The sequence below is a fragment of the Gopherus evgoodei genome, chromosome 6, assembly GCF_007399415.2.
Source record: "Gopherus evgoodei ecotype Sinaloan lineage chromosome 6, rGopEvg1_v1.p, whole genome shotgun sequence".
NCBI lineage: Eukaryota > Metazoa > Chordata > Testudines > Testudinidae > Gopherus > Gopherus evgoodei.
This window is the reverse complement of record NC_044327.1, coordinates 85,173,046-85,190,770: the sequence shown is the minus strand read 5'-3', so window position 1 is coordinate 85,190,770 and position 17,725 is coordinate 85,173,046. Positions and strand designations below refer to the sequence as shown.

Sequence of the window (17,725 nt, the reverse complement as noted above, 5' to 3'; positions counted from 1 at the left end):
ATTCTGTGTTGTAATAGAAATCAATATATTTGAAAATGTAGAAAAACATTCAAAAATTTATTATTGGTATTCTTTTGTTGTTTAACAGTGTGATTAAAACTGTATGGAAGTAGAGAAAGAACTGATAGGGATTTATAGGGGATTTTAATGCATAATAGTTTTTGTTAGCAAAAGTTAGGTTAACTATAACCCTAATAACGCAAAATTTGTAGAAGCAAGGATTGTGTGAGGCAAGTGGAAAAAAACTGTGTAAAAAGTTTTTACCTTGTGTAGATAATGTGTAGATAATACGAAATGTAGGCTGGAGTCTTTTAAGTGAGAAAAACAAAATATTAGGATGACCTATGTATAAACAAAATGCAGCTGTTGCTTATTATTGTTTGTAACAAGTATCAATTCTTGCTGTAATTGTTTACTTGTTGAGAGACCTGTCGACGATATTTATGTGCAGTTATGTTATTAGTATGGTTTATTTGATATGCTTTCCATTTTTACTTGATTTTGCACCACACAGCCAATGTTTGATTTAACATGTTTGTGTTTCACTGATGTCTCTTTCTGCACTTGCAATATGACGTCTGAAATGTTTTTTTTCCCAGTAACTTTAAGCAGTTATCAAGTGAAGCTGAATACATGACAATTAATGGGACAACACTGAAAAATCTGGAAATCTTACAGAATCAGGTGAGGAAAATGTAATACTTTATTGATAGTTTGACATTTTCAAAGCTGTCTATAGAATTTAAATACACTACTCTTAATGGAAGTTGTGCATCTAAATCCCTTATGGCCATTTGAAAATCTCACCCAGAAACTTTAAATGCCTTTAAATAGAAACAGAGTGTAAAGGGAGAAAATTTTCAGAGCCACAAATGGCAGGCCTCAACTTCTGTTGATTTTCAATGGGAGTTAAGGATCCCACTGCCACAGGTGCTGTTGAAAACCTCCTCCTGAGTCTGGAAGCTCTTGAGCAACTTCAGTCCAGTCATTTTAAGGTGTTTTTTTTTTTTTGCACTGCTTCCATATCACTGGCTCATGCTTACAAACATCATTTAATTTGTAGAATTCATCTCTATAATTTTATGAGGCTGTCTTGTGAGAAAGCATGCTTGCTGAAAGAGGGAAAAATCATCTTAAATATCTTCTAACTCACTGTTGAAGATATTTTACATAACGCTTTTGCATACAAGTAAAAATAGAGGCTCTTGTTTAATTCTAGTATTTGTAAAACTAAACAAAATGCATTTTATTTAATACTTGGATTAGTGCAATTATTCAATTAATAAAAAACAATCTTGCTACTTTTACCGTAGACTGATTTGAAAATAAAAGGCAGCCTATTGTGGGTCTTGGATCATACCAAAACTTCCTTTGGACGTCGGAAACTAAAGAAATGGGTGACACAACCTCTTATGAAATCCAGGTAAAGGAACTCTTTATCTTAGAATTAGCCTGTGCTTTATGAATCATAATGCTTGCTGAGCACAGCTTTATTTTTTCATAAGATCTGAGGTCCATAAAAAATGAAGGGTAGGTAATTAAGTGGTAAAAGTGTGTTCTTCATGTTATGTTAAATTGTGAACATTGTAAATCTGTCAATTTCTATTTGCCACAGCACACATAAGAAGGTTCTAATAACAATAGACATTTAGAAATTGTCATACAGAATCAGATTAGTGGTCCATCTAGACCGCTATCTTTTTCTCTGACAGTGGCCAATACCAGACGCTTCAAAGAATAAACTGCTCATAGGGAAAGTTTCTTCCTAAGCCTGCCACTCTGTGCTTGGCCTGTGCCTTGAAATATGAAGGTTTATATCCCTAATTTATTTTATTCTATTTAATATAACTGTGGATATTTTTATGTCATGTTTCTAAATCATGTGTTGTATAGAAAAGTATTTCCTTTTATCAGTTTTAAATTTGTTTCCTTTAATTTAATTGAACATTTCCTTGTTCTTGTAGTATTTGACCGAGTAAATAGGAACACCTGATTTAACTTCTCTGAAAATACATTTTTTGTAATATCTTTAGCGTATTCCCTGTTGTTTCTCTCCTCTTTGAACTGAACTGTCTTGGTCTTTCTAATATCCCTTCACAGATCTTGTGTGGGGCCTCGGTAGCAATGCTGGAATACAAATAAATGCTAATAATGAAGTATTTCCATGCCTTCATCTGTTTTCATTGCATGTCTTTGAACTTCCCCATTTCTTTTATATCTGTTGACACTAGGAGGTTTGGAATTGAACCTGGTATTCCAGCTGAGGACCTACCATTGATATAGCGTCATTCTTTTCTGTCGCATTCTTTATACAACCTAACATTTTGCCTGCTTTTCTGACTGCAGCTGAAAATTGAAGAGTAGTCTTCACTGATCTGTTTTGACTGGGCTAACCTAAATAATTTTATTTTATCTGGAAGATTACCCTCCGTTTGTCTCCCTTTACAGGTTTTAGAATGGAAGCTTGAGGTATCCCATTGTTATCTTTTTGCTAATTGACCATTACTCCTACGGTATTCTTTGTTTTCTGTCTCAGCCAATTTCTAGTCCATTATAGTATTTCACCTCTTAAACCACGACTGCTTAGTTTCCTTGTTAGTCTGTAGTATGTGATTTTTGTCAGGGGCTTTTAAAAATAAAAAAAAAATTACCTCATCCAGTTCTCCACTATTTTGTTGGCATACTCAAAAAACATAATATACTAGTGAGCTGCTTTTTTCCTTTACAGAAGCCGTGCTGGTTATCATATATTCCTTATAGGTATTGTATAACTTTTTTTTAGTTCAACCAGTTTTTCTGATACTAACGTAAGGCTCTCACTGGCCTATAATTCCCAAGGTCACCTTGAACGCTTTTTTACAAGTAGATATAATATTTAGTATGCCGCAGAGGTCCAATGTAGCATCTGATTTTAATAAGCTATATATTATATGCCTGATCTTTTCTGATTAGAAAGGGTGGATGGAACTTCTGGACCTCACCTGGTGTAAAAATGAATCATGGCATAAGACCATATTAATATTATATATCGGTCAAAGTATATTTTATTAAATTAGTTTTAAAATAGTTACTTAATTTCTTTTGTGGCACTTCAGGAGCCCCACATCCTGTTGGAAATTGCTTGGGTGGTTGTCAGCAGAGGGTGCCAGAGCAAAGGCACTGGCTCCACAACCACTGCAGCCCTAAGAATTAAAGAGGGAAAAGGAAGAAACACATCTGTCTGTTCTTCTTCACGATGGTTTTATAGTGGTGGGCCTAGTACGAAAATCAGGGGTATGCAGCTGCTTGGAAATTTAAAGACCTGAAACAACCTAAATTCTCTCCTGCACTCCAGCAAAACCAATTTTAGTAGACTGCAGTCCTAGTCTCCACACTCCTCCCTGGTGCTCTTTGATTTGACATGGGAAAAGAATTGGCACTGAGAGTCTTTCCCTCCCCAGCCCATGTCTCTCAGTGTGGAGGGAAGTCCTGTGGTCAAACCAGTAGATCACATTTCTCTTTTCAAGCGGAGTCACAGAAGAATTTTTTTTTTTTTGTTTCTCCATTTCTGACTGTGTTTTTTAATTCCATTCCATTTTGTACTATTATTTACAGTGACATGCACACAGGTGCATGCAAAGAAATTATAACTGGAACTCTCTTGTTTGGAATATATGTTGTAATACAGTGGAACAAAAACAAACTTTAAAAACTCAAAAGTTTCCACAAAATGGAATTGTCATCCTCCCAATAGCTCTAGTGAGAAGTCAAATGTAAGGTCATTTTGAAATGTGGTTGGCATATTTTGTGCAGAGATCTATTATATTGTATATGGTGAATATATTATTATAGTGGTTGTATAATTTAAGTGTATAAAAGCACTTAGAGCTGTGAATAGGTGCTTAAACTAGAAATTAAGATAAATATACCATACCAAGTGATTTTTAGTTCAATATGATTATTTTATGGGATACTGTAGAATCTCTGGCCCATACGTGTGAGTAGCATTGCATTCAGTGGTTGTTTGATTCTGGAAGAATTGAAGGGGTTCTAGTTTTCCAAGAGTATGTACATGTTAAAGTGATCCAGAAATATGGTAAGAAGAAAGATAATGTCTTTGGTATGAAAATGGAGGGTGAATTGAAAGATGCTTGTTTCAGGCCCATACCATAAATGTGAGTGATGGTTAGGAAAGTATAGAAACAGAATTCTTAGGCAAAAGTGAAAGAGGATGATGGATTAATGAATAGATCTGGCATGGTGTGTAAATGAAGAGTGGGCAAGTTATAGGCATGATTGATGTTGGAAACATAACTAAAATATATTCTTCTTATTTATCTAAGGGTTTTGTGCTAGTGCTCATTACCATAGCACCTGAGTTAATAGATTGGCATAGGTGAGTCCCTAGTGAGCTTTGTGGAGTCTTTGGCTCTTCTATCTGCCTAAGTTGTAGGAAGCTTGGGTAGGGTTTTCCTGAGGAAGTGCTGGTGTTTGTTGTAAATACCATTCTGCTTATGGTAGGAAAGATCCATCAAAGAGGATCGTTGTGTAGCATGACCCCAGGATGTCCAGGCTCTCTGGGTTAGTCTAGTAAGTTTGTTCCATGGCTGGATCTGATTGAGAATGCACTATGTTTGGCTGTAATGTACTGCATTCTGGGTTTTGAGATTTGCAAATAGACGGAGATGCAATCTTTAACGTAGCCAGAATTAATATAAGAATCAAGTCCTCAAACTGGAAGCAGAAGTGGACTGTGAGCTAGGACAGGAACCAACCGCACAGGGAGTTTTCATAGTGGCCCAAGCCACTATATTTTTTCTTTTATATTTAGTTTATTTTTTCCTGTGGTTAGTTGTAAGGTTTACAAGTTTCATAGGGTATGTTGGCATAAGTGGATGAAAATTGTAGAGTATAAATTACTGTGATGTCTGAATGTGGCATTCACAAGGGTTTTGTCATTACAGTCTCAATTGAAAATACTGCCTGGATATTTTGGAATTAATGAGATCTATGCCTGAATACTGTTGGAACTACTGACCAGACTGGAGGGAGAAATACTAGTGTCCTGATAGCACTAATGCCCTGACTTTTGAAGAATAGCAAAATCAGCAGTATACACAAGTCTTCGTCAAACACTGATGCATAGAACAAATTTGAAGCTGGTAAAGCAAGATTGCTTTTATTTGAAGAGACATACTATAGAAATGGAAAGAACAATTTTCCCTGGAAGAAAAACCTTGTAGTTTTCAAAGTTACCTAACTCAAAAACTGATCGATTAAATTTAGATTCTTCTCACCCAAAAATTATAGCGTGGCCTAATATACTAAAACTGAGAAGTTTCAAACTAAACGTATTGAGTGAGTAGAGAGGAAGCGGATAAAGTGGGAATCCAAATTTAGAGTTAGAATGGAAATATTTTTTCAAGCTTAACTGCATCATTGCTCCCTTGACTCCACAGTAAAGACAGCTGGGCAGCAGAACAAATTATTTGAGGGACTTTGTTCATAGCTCATTAGATACCCATTTCAATACTAGAGTCTCATTTTACAGGAATACTTTAGGAATAATACTATCAATCCTGCCATAAGATTTAATGGACTGAATTTTCCTCCTAATCAAAAAGATTCTGTGGCATCACTATCAATATTAAGTACGTAAGTGAAGATTATAACATATTTCTGAGATCTTAATCTGTTGTTATGATGCAACCGTTTTCTCTACTAACATGAATTTATTCAGTTTGCTAGCTGTGTTTTTGGTATCATTGTACGCTGTTTCTAGCTTTATGTAAATGCAGTAATCATTCATTCATTGATTCATTCATGTAAGCTAACGTAGCTAACGATTCCCTTGTTTGGCACAAGTGGCAGAAATACATTTTATTTGTTTTTGAATATAACCAAATGTGCTTGATCATCCTTTGGATGTTTTGCACATTCTTTTAACAGATGTGGCCATAGAAATTCATAAAACTTGCATATTACTAGTAATCATTTTAGATCTATTCAAGAATACTGTGTTTTCAAATGGCAGCAAGTTTTAGTTTTTTAGGGTAAAAGTATGTTTTAAAAAAGTGTAATTGTAAAATTGAGAGATGTATTAGATTGTCTTTCTGTGTAGAAAGAACAAGTGAACAGAACTAGAAAGGACTAGATTAATTTGTTATTAGATTACACTGTAATTTCACTGAAGTTCCATAGTAATTAAGGTATGACCCCACCTTTGTTATACTACTTGATACCTGACATTGTCACTAATGCATATAATCTAAATGTTCACTAATAACATAAAGTAATTACAGCATAAATGCTATGTAATTCCTGGGTTCGAAAGACACTTGTATTAAGTACAAAACCAGAGAAAGGTAATAGTAATTCCCTTACATAGTTAAATACCTAGCTGTTTGAATTAGTGATAATTACAGGTATCAAAAATCATAACCACATTGTAATTACACTGGAATTGCTGTGTAGCTAAAGTGTTAGTAGTCATTGTATTATTAATCTATTATTATTTGCTATGCACTTAACATCGAAAAATGCTTTAGATGTTTGACTTCAAATTATGTCTTAAATGAACCAAAAACTCCTTTTGTGAAAAAGAAATGTAACTTCATACAAGAATAAGAAAAGATTAAAGCAAACCAATTTTGCGCAAACCACAAACAGAAAAAAACACAGGACAATTGAACTAGTTTTCTTCCACTAAGACAATGTGTGTTTCTGGGAAACATTTTGTTCCTTATTTCCTTCTGAAACAGAAAGAGTAACATCCCACCATTTTTAACCCCACAAACTATTATGTAGTCTTATTCAGTAAGCTATGTTCTGAAGAAACTATCAAGAAAAAGTCAGAAAGAGGGTAAGCTGAAAAAGGTGTGAATTAACTAGTCAAAGAAATTGTAAAGAGAAGCCACTAACAAATTAAGATATGGAAAGTCTTTGTGTATGTAAAACTAGAGATTCAAAGTGAGGAAACAATTTCTCCTACAATCAAACTAAGTCTGAGGACAGTCAAATCAAAAATACATTGTTTGTCCTATTTGGTGCTCCTTTATGATGTATTTAAAAAGGCTTTAAAGACCCCATTCTTTACTAGCTTTCCCCAAAAGGGAATTAAAATTACCAGGTCCTGACTTCGCTCTTTTTGCTGGAGGACTTTTGCCAGTTACAGATCAAGATCAAAACTTAAATTGTACCTCTCCCAATACCCCATTTTAAGGAAAAGGGATATTGAATATTAGATTTTTTGATTATTTCACCAGGAAGAGGGAAGGTAAGACCTGTTACTTATGTAAAAAACAGAAACCTTTAGGCTATCTTTGTCATGGACTGGGATATCGGCAGCCAGGCCTAATGTTTGAAACAATGGGGGCTGATAGAGCCATGCCTAGTGGTCAGAGCAAAGGCAGTCAGAGCTGGAATCAGAACCAGGAGGAGGGGCTGGAACAGGGTAGAGGCAAAGTAGGGGTACAACTGGGGACAAGGCAGACACAGGAGAGATCAAAGCTGTGGCCAAGTACCTGCTGGCCAGCTGCTACAGCTGTGCTTAAAAGGAGTCATGGCAATACCCCTCTGCCGATCAGGCAATCTGGTCAATTAGGGGTTTCAGCTGCAGCTAGTTAGCCGATCCCAGGCCCAGCTGCAGACCTTTAGTCCAGAGAATCTTAATGCTATACATCATAATGTGCACTCACAAATATTTTCTTCTGTTTTGCTGTTCACATCTAACTGTTCAGTTATGTGAATTTAAAATTCAGATATTTTCTTCACCTAAATGGAAGATTTGATTTTTTTTGTTTGAATTGTTGTTGAAAATTGCCAGTATTTTACCTATATGACACAATCTGCAGAAAGCAGCATGTGATGTTTTATAGGTTAATGTGTATTGAACTTCTTGTACATTGAATTGTACTGATTGGTTGATTTAATTTTTTTCGAGTTGGCTGTTATATGGCAGATCCTAATTTAATCCATCCACTGTACATAGTTTGCGATCATTTCTATGCTGAAAGAGCCCAAGTTATTTTGGGCAATATAGTGTAAGTAAAAAGAGTCTTCTGATAAATTCTTTATTTGAAATTATTTAACTTCTACATATATATAAGATAAAACCTTATATGAAAGAAAGTTGCCTAGATTAGTTATATTTTAATGTTCAATCAAACCATGTTTTAAACATAATTTATTGCAACCTATATATAAAAATTGCTGGTCACATACAAAATGTAATATTTTAATTTTGCTTTATATAATGTAAAAGTTAGAACTAAGCTGACATATATCACTGATAAGTAGGACATAATTTAAAAAATTTAGTAAGTAACTCAGTGTAGTACATTCCTGTGTGATGCCTTTAAATGCAGTATTAGACAATGTGGACTTTTGGGAACCAAATTCACAAATACTTATTTAGTTATTCTTTAGTTTACTGGACCAGTTACGTACCTTGTGGTAGTATAAAATAAGAATATATTTCAGGATTTGATTTTAACCAGTCCCTTTAAAATACTGAACTCTTTCTAAAAATCAATTGATTAGAGATTTTCTCATGTTAATATAGTTTACAGAACAGTTTCAGCATTGTATATGCTGTATTGTACTGCACTTGAATGAAGAGATTTATCATAAGTTATTCATCCAATTTAATCGGCTAAATTATTCTATCTTTTATTTTGGAAAAATCCCTTTTAAAAATCAGATTGGAATTCAAATTGCTGACCTACTTGAGACTTTGTGAAAAGGACAGAGGAGTGTGCAATTGAATAAAAGACGTAAATAAGTATTTTCTAACATGTAGGATAATTTTACATCATTCAGTAATGACTACCTTCTTTGCAGATTATCATCTACAAACTTTAGATTTAGGTTTTCCAGTGATAGAAAGCTTATGCAAGTGGTTGTACAAATCTAAAAGCAGATTAAGAACCAAGGCATAGTGTTGACTATTAATATTTATCTTGGAACAAAATTCTTCCAACATGGCTTAATATTTGATAATTCTACTGTTTCTTGACTTTAAAAGAGGCAAAAATGTTTAGAATTTTTATTGAACAGTACATTTGAGAGCACATTTTTATAATATTGATAACGTAGATTTTTTTCAACCTTTATTTCATACATGAATGGAAGAAAATTCTTTATGGAGTTATATTTTATGATTCAAGAAAGACAAATGCAAAGTACTTCACTTAGGAAGAAACAATCAATTACGCATACAAAATGGGAAATGACTGCCTAGGAAGGTTGGGTCATTACACTAATTGAATCTATTTCCCTATGTTATGTTCTCCTCACACCTTCTATGGGTCATCTTAATTATCACATTCAAAAGTTTTTGTTTTTTTTTCTCCTGCTGATGATAGCTCATTTCAATTGATTAGACTCTTCCTGTTGGTATGCATACTTCCACCTTTTCATGTTCTCTGTATGTATAAATATCTCCTGTCTGTATGTTCTATTCTATGCATCGGAAGAAGTGAGCTACAGCTCACGAAAGCTCATGTTGAAATAAATTTGTTAGTCTCTAAGGTGCCACAAGTACTCCTGTTCTTTTTGCGGATACAGACTAACACGGCTGCTACTCTGATGCCTAGGAAGGAGTACTGCAGAAAGGGATCTGGGGTTATAGTGGAAAACAAGCTAAATATAAGTCAACAGTGCAACACTGTTGCAAAATAAACACACACACACAAAAAACAACACCAAACATCATTCTGGGATGTATTAGCAGGAGTGCTGTAAAAAAGACAGAAGTAGTAATTTTTCTACTCTACTCAGCACTGATAAGGCCTGTGTTCAGTTCTTGGTGCCACATTGCAGGAAACGTGGACAAATTGAAGAAAATTCAGAGAAGAGCAACAAAAATAATTAAAGGTCTAGAAAACATAGAAGATTGGAAAAAATGGGTTTGTTTAGTCTGGAGAAGAGAAGACTGAGGAGGCACACATGATAGTTTGCAAGTGCGTAAAAGGTTGTTACAAGGAGGAGGAGAAAAATTGTTCTTGTTAACTTCTGAGGATAGGACAAGAAGCAATGGGCTTCAATTGCAGCAAGGGCAGTTTAGGTTGGACATTAGGAAAAACTTCCTAACTGTCAGGGTAGTTAAGCACTGAAACAAATTGCCTAGGGAGGTTGTGGAATCTCTGTCAGAGGTTTTTAAGAGCAGATTAGACAAACATCCCTGCTGTCAGGGATGGCCTAGATAATACTTAGTCCTGCCTTGAGTTTAGGGGACTGGACTAGAAGACCTCTCAAGGTCCCTGCCAGATCTATGATTCTTGAAATAGAAATCTAGCAAAACGTGTTTTGTTTACAGGTAAATAGATAATTTGATATTTGATGATGATCTCCTGGCCCTTTCTTATTTGGAGGATTACCCTAAACAAACTGTATGGATGCTTATTTTGTGATAGATTACTGGAGCTACAGTCACATAACCATAAGTGAGGATGATTAACCTCTGAAGGGAGGGTTGTTTTTGAATATCTGCATCTAGTTTACATATTTAAACCATACAATTACCAGAACAGGTTATAATACATTATTTAAATAAAGTGATGATGTGTTTTAAAATGTAATTCTTTTGCTTAAATCTACCTCTAAAATACATTCATGTAATAAAATTGTTGACTTTTGTTTTGGAGTAGTGTATGTTTATAAATTAACAATGTATTTTTTGCAATCCAACAATCTTTAATTCAGAAAGGAGTCACAGTAGTAGTTTTATGTTGTTCTTTGCTTTTCTTTATTCTTGTTTAAAATGGAATTGAGGCAGATATTATTGCGTATTAAAGTTTATAAATCTCCAAAACTAAAAACTCAAAATATTCAGTTATTTCATCACCCTCATTAACATAGTCCAATGTCCTTCCCATCTAATAGTTGTAGTGTATAGACTGTCACCAGTTGCTGTGCAGAAGTTAAACTTGTTCTCTTGAGTCTACTGTGTACATTCTAACTGTGTGCTATTTGGTTTTTATTGCTGCATAACCTTTATCAACCAATCCGGTCTCCATTAGGTACATGGCTTTGTCTGTTGCACGTCAGTTATATCCTTGAGATTTGAGTTCTGCTGAAAATGGCCCCTAAATTTGTGAGCAGTTGCTGCATTGTTGATTGTTGATGCCGGTGTTACATGCAGAGTTTACACTGAATGTCCAGAATAACAGGAGGAGCATAAGTTCATAGAATTTAAGGCCACAGGAGACCATTAGATCATGTAGTCTTACCTCCTGTGTACCAGAAACCATTAAATTCCACACAATTATCCCTATATTAAGCCCCAAAACTTGTTTGGTTGAAGTACATCTTCTGTAAAGACAATCAGTTTTATTTGAAGTCATCAGGTGAGAGAGAATCCACCACTTCCCTTGGTAATTTAGGTGATAAACTGTTTTAACCTGACTGCTGCACAAAAAGATATAACTTGGCATGACAGGGTGGACTAGGCCCGAAGGCCCCTTGCTGGATGCCTCTCTGTCCTGCCACACCCATCCTAGGAAAGGAGGAGTCCTCCAAGCAGTACAGTGGCTTCAGGGGAAGCAGCCAATTAGAGAGGCTTCAGGGAGCAGCCAGTTAGGGCTCAGGAGGGCTATATAAAAAGGAGCTGCAGAGCCAGACAGTCAATTCCTTGCTGGAACCAGAGGAGTGCAGCTGGTGCTCCTGGCTGGCCAGAGGGAACTGCAGCACCATGGAAAACTCAGTGCTGGCAGTGGCTTTGGGAATGAGGAAGAGCTTCTAGCTGGCTACTGGACCTAACCATAAGAGTCCTGAGGTAAGGGTTAAACATTGGTGAAGGCTGGGGTCATGGGGAAGTGGCCCTGGGAATTGAAGGCATTTTTGTTAAAGGGACATAATGGCATGTGACTGCTATTCTTAGGCCATGTCTACATCTAAAATTTTGCAGCGCTGGTTGTTACAGCTGTATTAGTACAGCTGTATAGGGCCAGCGCTGCAGAGTGGCCACACTTACAGCAACCAGCGTTGCAAGTGGTGTTAGATGTGGCCACACTGCAGCGCTGTTGGGCGGCTTCAAGGGGGGTTCGGGGAACGCGAGAGCGAACCGGGAAAGGAGACCAGCTTCGCCGCGGTTTGCTATCGTGTTCCCCGAACCACCCTGCAAACCGTAGGGAAGGAGACCTGCTTGTTCGGGGAACGTGAGAGCAAACCGGGAAAGGAGACCAGCTTCGCTGCGGTTTGCTCTCGCGTTCCCCGAACCACCCTGCAAACCGCAGGGAAGGAGACCTGCTTGTTCGGGGAACGCGAGAGCAAACCGGGAAAGGAGACCAGCTTCGCCGCGGTTTGCTCTCGCGTTCCCCGAACCACCCTGCAAACCGTAGGGAAGGAGACCTGCTTGTTCGGGGAACGCGAGAGCAAACCGGGAAAGGAGACCAGCTTCGCCGCGGTTTGCTCTCGCGTTCCCCGAACCACCCTGCAAACCGCAGGGAAGGAGACCTGCTTGCTCGGGGGTTCGGGGAACGAGAGAGCAAACCGGGAAAGGAGACCAGCTTCGCCGCGGTTTGCTCTCGCATTCCCCGAACCACCCTGCAAACCGTATGGAAGGAGACCTGCTTGTTCGGGAACGCGAGAGCAAACCGGCAAAGGAGACCAGCTTCGCCGCGGTTTGCTCTCGCGTTCCCCGAACCACCCTGCAAACCATAGGGAAGGAGACCTGCTTGTTCGGGGAACGCGAGAGCAAACCGGGAAAGGAGACCAGCTTCGCCGCGGTTTGCTCTCGCGTTCCCCGAACCACCCTGCAAACCGCAGGGAAGGAGACCTGCTTGTTCGGGGAACGCGATAGCAAACCGGGAAAGGAGACCAGCTTCGCCGTGGTTTGCTCTCGCGTTCCCGGAAGCACCCAGCAAACCTCAGGGAAGGAGACCTGCTTGCTCGGGGTTCGGGGAACGCGAGAGCAAGCTGGGGAAGGAGACCAGTTTGATTACCAGAGGCTTCCTCAGGTATGCTGGGATACCTGCTTATTCCACGGAGGTCAAGAAAAGCGCTGGTAAGTGTCTATACTTGATTACCAGCGCTGGATCACCAGCACTGGATCCTCTACACCCGAGACAAAACGGGAGTACGGCCAGCGCTGCAAACAGGGAGTTGCAGCGCTGGTGGTGCCCTGCAGATGTGTACACCTCCTAAGTTGCAGCGCTGTAACTCCCTCACCAGCGCTGCAACTTTCTGATGTAGACAAGCCCTTAGAGTCCTTGGGCTGGGACCCAAAGTAGTGGGCAGGCCTGGGTCCTTCCCATGGACCACTGGGGAAGTGGCCTACAATTGAACTAGGATGCACCCATGGAGGGGGAACTGAACTGCTGAGAGGCCCAGCTGGAACCAGAACAGACCAAGAGAGCAAAACCATCGCCTCTAGAGAGGAAGCCTTGGGGGTATAGCCCAATACCAGGGCTGGGACTGTTTAAAGAGTGCAGACACACCCGACCAGAAGGGATGCTTGCAAGAAGTGGATGCCACCCTATTACGTTTGAGTTTTACTTTCCTTTTTGTTTTTGAAAGTTGGCCTAACTGTTTCTTTTCTTTAAATGTATACATGAAATAATCACTAGGTGCAAACCTTGTATAAAAGTATTCTTCTAGATAAGCATTTTTTCCAGCTACCATATTAATCCATGAGCAAAATGTGGTTGAATTTTTCTTATGCCTATAATTCTAACAGTGTTAATAAGCAAGTCTTGCAATGCTTAAAACATTAAACATCAAGTTATAGCACTCCATTTAGACTGGTTTTGTTTCAAAACCTTTCAAATAAATTTAATATAAATTTATTTCAATCTACCAGAATGGCCAGCACCTTGTAGATTAGGGAAAAACCCTCTTGTAATACGGTAAATGAACTGATGGAAGTGGAAGGTAAATAGTTGAAACTGGCACTCTCATGTTGCTTCAAGTGTAAACAGGGTTGCTAGGGTGGGCCTGCATAGTTTGGCGCTCTTTATTCCTCTGTGGAGAGAGAGAAGTAGTACAGCTCCCTTTTGTGATTATGGAATATTTTGGGGGGGGTGGCCATCATATGTGTAATGAATGGGATAAGATGTATTTCTGGACTGTAAAGGGACAATGCAATCTCCAGTCACCACTGGCAGAATGAACAGAGCAATTGTAGTCTAGCTTCCAGTTTATACAGGATGTGTCAAATCAGGCCTGCAGCAGAGCCAGTCTCTGGGCAACCTAACAAACAAAGCTGGCCTATAGTAGACTTCCTGATTGGTTGGAGGAGTCAGCAGACTGGCCCTTAAACCCAGAAGCAGCAGGTCAGCCGCTGCTCAAAACATTGGCCTACGACTGTGATAGCTCCTGCACCAGCTTGTTCTGAGCCTTGCTCCTTCCTTATTTCACCCGTGGGCCCAGCCTTGCCCCTGGCTTGCTTAACTCCGGATAACCTGGTCCTGACCCTTGGTTCCAATTCCTGACTTCTTTATCAACTTATTTTCTTTCCTCTTTAGTGGGATCTAGAGAATACCCTTTAACAGATCCTCCCTTATGGGATGTCTTTGTCCAAACTGAGTCCTGCTTTGCAGCTGTTGGCTTTCCCCCAGCCCTTTAAAACTCCCCCTGTTGGCTTTCCCCCACTGCTTTAAAAAGTCCTCTATGAGTTTTTAAATTTTATATGCCAGAAACCTGGTTCCGTTTTGGTTCAGATGGAGCCATCTTTCCTGTATAGGTTCCTCCTTTCTCAAAAGATTCCCCATTTCCTAATAAACCTAAACCCCTCCTCCCTACACCATTGTCTCATCCATGTATTGAGGCCCTGCAGTTCTGCCTGCCTAGCGTACCATGCACATGAAACTGGAAGCATTTCAGAGAATGCTACTATGGAGATCCTACATGTCTCGAGAGATTCATAACCTGGGCACTGGCAGGCAGTTAACCATGCGGTTCTCCTGATCATCATAAAGCCGACTATTTATATTTCTAATGAATCTAAAGTCAGGATCTGAGATGTTTCTCACAGGGCACCACCACAAAAGAGACAAGTGGCATTGGGTTCACTAGCTGCAACAAGGCCACTACCCATACACCAGGCCACACGGACTCTGCTGGGGACCATTATCTCAAGTGTCCTGTGGTGGGTTCCCATCCTGTAGGTCCAGGAAGGGGAGGAGATCAGACTCCCTCATGACGTCACTATCTAGGCCACTGACACTAGAGCCAGACGGCACTCAAGAGCTAGGAGCAGTGGAGGAATAACAGCATACCCGGTCTCCACTGAAGGAGTCACCATTGTCACCCAGCAGGTCACACAAGTCCCCACTCTAGTGGTCAATGACTTTAAGACATTTCAGGATCTCCTAGTTTGCACTGTGAAGACCTTTAGTATGAAAATAATGGTTATACAAGAGAAGTAACAAAAACTCTTTGACATCTTGACTGCATCAACCCCAGCCAAGATTGTTCTTTCTTTAAATGAGGGCATATTAGAGCTGAACAGAGAGCTCTTGTGAACTCCAGCCACCATCCAGCACACATTCAAATGCACAGAAAAATGCTAACAGATGCCCCTGAAAAACTTTGCGTGCTTTTATTTCCATCCAAATCCAGAGTTATTGGTAGTTACAGCAGAGCAAAAAAAAATCTAAATTAATGCTCAAGAACTGCAAAAAGCTAGACCTACTTTGCCACACAGATTTGCTGTGAGGTGGAGATCTATCAGGCTTTGTTCGCCAAACATAATTTCATGCTTATGAAAAATGCCAGGGAGGAGTTAAAAGGAGATTATCAGAGAAGGATAAAATGATTGCTGGGCTACCCTACAGTCAAGCTAGGGGTGTCTCCAGTAAGACTTATAGTCAGCACTCTGACTATGAGCTGAACCGTCTGGTTGTTAGCATCTGAGGTATTGGGAGAGATCCAGGACACCATACAAGACCTCTTGTTCAAGTGGAAAATACTGAAAAAAGTGTTCCATTTCCTGAAAGACTCAAGGATACCTTGAGATAGCTGGGTATATACAAACCAACCTTCATATTGGTTATTTATAAATAATTTAAATAATTAGAAATATAAATAATATTTTTATAAATAATTTTATAATATAATTTATAACATTTTAAATATAAATAATTTTATTTATAAATAAATAAATCAAATTTAAAAAAAACCCCAAAAACCAAAACATAGGTCCCTTTCCCCAAAAGTTATAATCTCAGTGAACAATATTTTTTGCTGAACCAAACTGTGTTGGTGAGAGACAAGCTTTGGAGCTTATACAGAGTTCTTCTTCAGGTCCAGTACAAGATACTACCTCACCCGCTTTTTCTCTTTTATATCCTGCTTAAATATACTTAAAAAAAAATCCCTCAATATTATTCTGCCCAGTATAATTGTGGAAGACTGGTTGTGGTCACCCCTAGAGATAAGATGCTAATAAATGTTTAAATGCCAATAAATTAAAATATGTTAGCTAACATGTCTTTGTTTTGTTTTAAACACCTTTATCCTAATCTGGACAGGGGCTTGTATGCAAATTAGGTGGACCGTTTAGGATCCTGGCAAGTTGTCAATATGTCCACCGTGCCGCAGAGGATATGCGCCACTGATATAGATGTGTAGATTGTGGTGCACTCTGATCTGTTTTGGAAATGTGGATGGGGTATGGTAATGAGATGTGTAACACAAACGTGGAGAGTAGTTGGGGATATAGGAACAGAAGTAGAGCTGGAAACTTGAAAGCAATTTTCTTTTGTTTCTAGCATTTCTTTAAAAAAAAAATCTAAAAACATTATTTTAAAGGGAATTATAATCTCAATGGTCAGTATTCCCTGAGTTTATTTTTCCTGAGAATTTCCTTAGTAGTTGAAGTGTGTGCACTGGTTTCATGCTCTTAAAACCCAAGAGTATGAACGGAGTTTGTATATAACTTCTATCAGACCTGTATTTCTTCACTCCTACTCCAAAGTCACAACTTCTAAAGGTTGTGTCGAAAGAACCTAGAACTTCCGTGGAAAGCCTCAAATGTGGTTCTTGAGTGGTGGGGGAGAATAACAAGCTTTTATTCAGTCTGAGCAGTATCATATTTGAGGCTTCATTAAAGTAATAAGATATACTGGTAAAGTCTGTGTGGTTTTCAGGTACTGTAAACTCCAGATTGTAGGTCTCGCTAAAGTTATAAACTTTACCACCATAGCCTATAGGGCTTGCCATAGTTGTAAGTGAGCCTGGCACAATTCGTCAGAACACAGAGTTCAGTGGGAATCACTGTACATGCTGCTCCTTGTTCTGCACTATTCAGTGTAATCAGAACAGTGAAGGCCCTAGGAGTGTGTAAGCAACCTTGACAACCCTACCCCATGGAGCTCTGGGGAAATTATTCCCAGAATGTGTTTGAGATTTTTGATCATTTTAATCATGCTCAAATATAAGTAATGTCTTAAACATTTTATGTAACTTTAAATATGATAGCATGGGCTTAGCCATAGTCCAAAATGTTGGACAACCATGTTCCCTCCCTTAAAGAAGTTGGAATTTTCATTACCGATCTCATGATTTTTGTTGTTTTGCAGTGAAATAAATGCCCGACTTGATGCTGTGTCTGAAATTCTCCTGTCAGAATCCAGTGTGTTTGATCATATTCAAAATCATCTGTGTAAGATGCCAGACATAGAAAGAGGACTCTGTAGTATTTATCACAAAAAGGTAAATAGTTATCTATCAAATGCATTATCACCAACTCTGTTTTCTAAATATTCGTCAGTGTGCTTAAATGTGCTTTCATAAGTTTTACAGG

At 38.5% G+C, this 17,725-nt stretch overlaps 1 protein-coding gene across 2 annotated transcripts in view; it reads left to right on the top strand.

Annotated features, from left to right (window-relative positions):
- The window catches only part of MSH3 (mutS homolog 3), a 186,983-nt gene that overhangs the window by 72,294 nt on the left and 96,964 nt on the right, over nucleotides 1–17,725 (top strand). For both annotated transcript variants that reach the window (XM_030566366.1, XM_030566365.1), the window contains exons 11-13: nucleotides 600–684; nucleotides 1,314–1,423; nucleotides 17,502–17,634. In XM_030566366.1, the coding sequence (XP_030422226.1) occupies nucleotides 600–684; nucleotides 1,314–1,423; nucleotides 17,502–17,634 (328 nt within the window). The remainder of the gene's footprint in view (nucleotides 1–599; nucleotides 685–1,313; nucleotides 1,424–17,501; nucleotides 17,635–17,725) is intronic.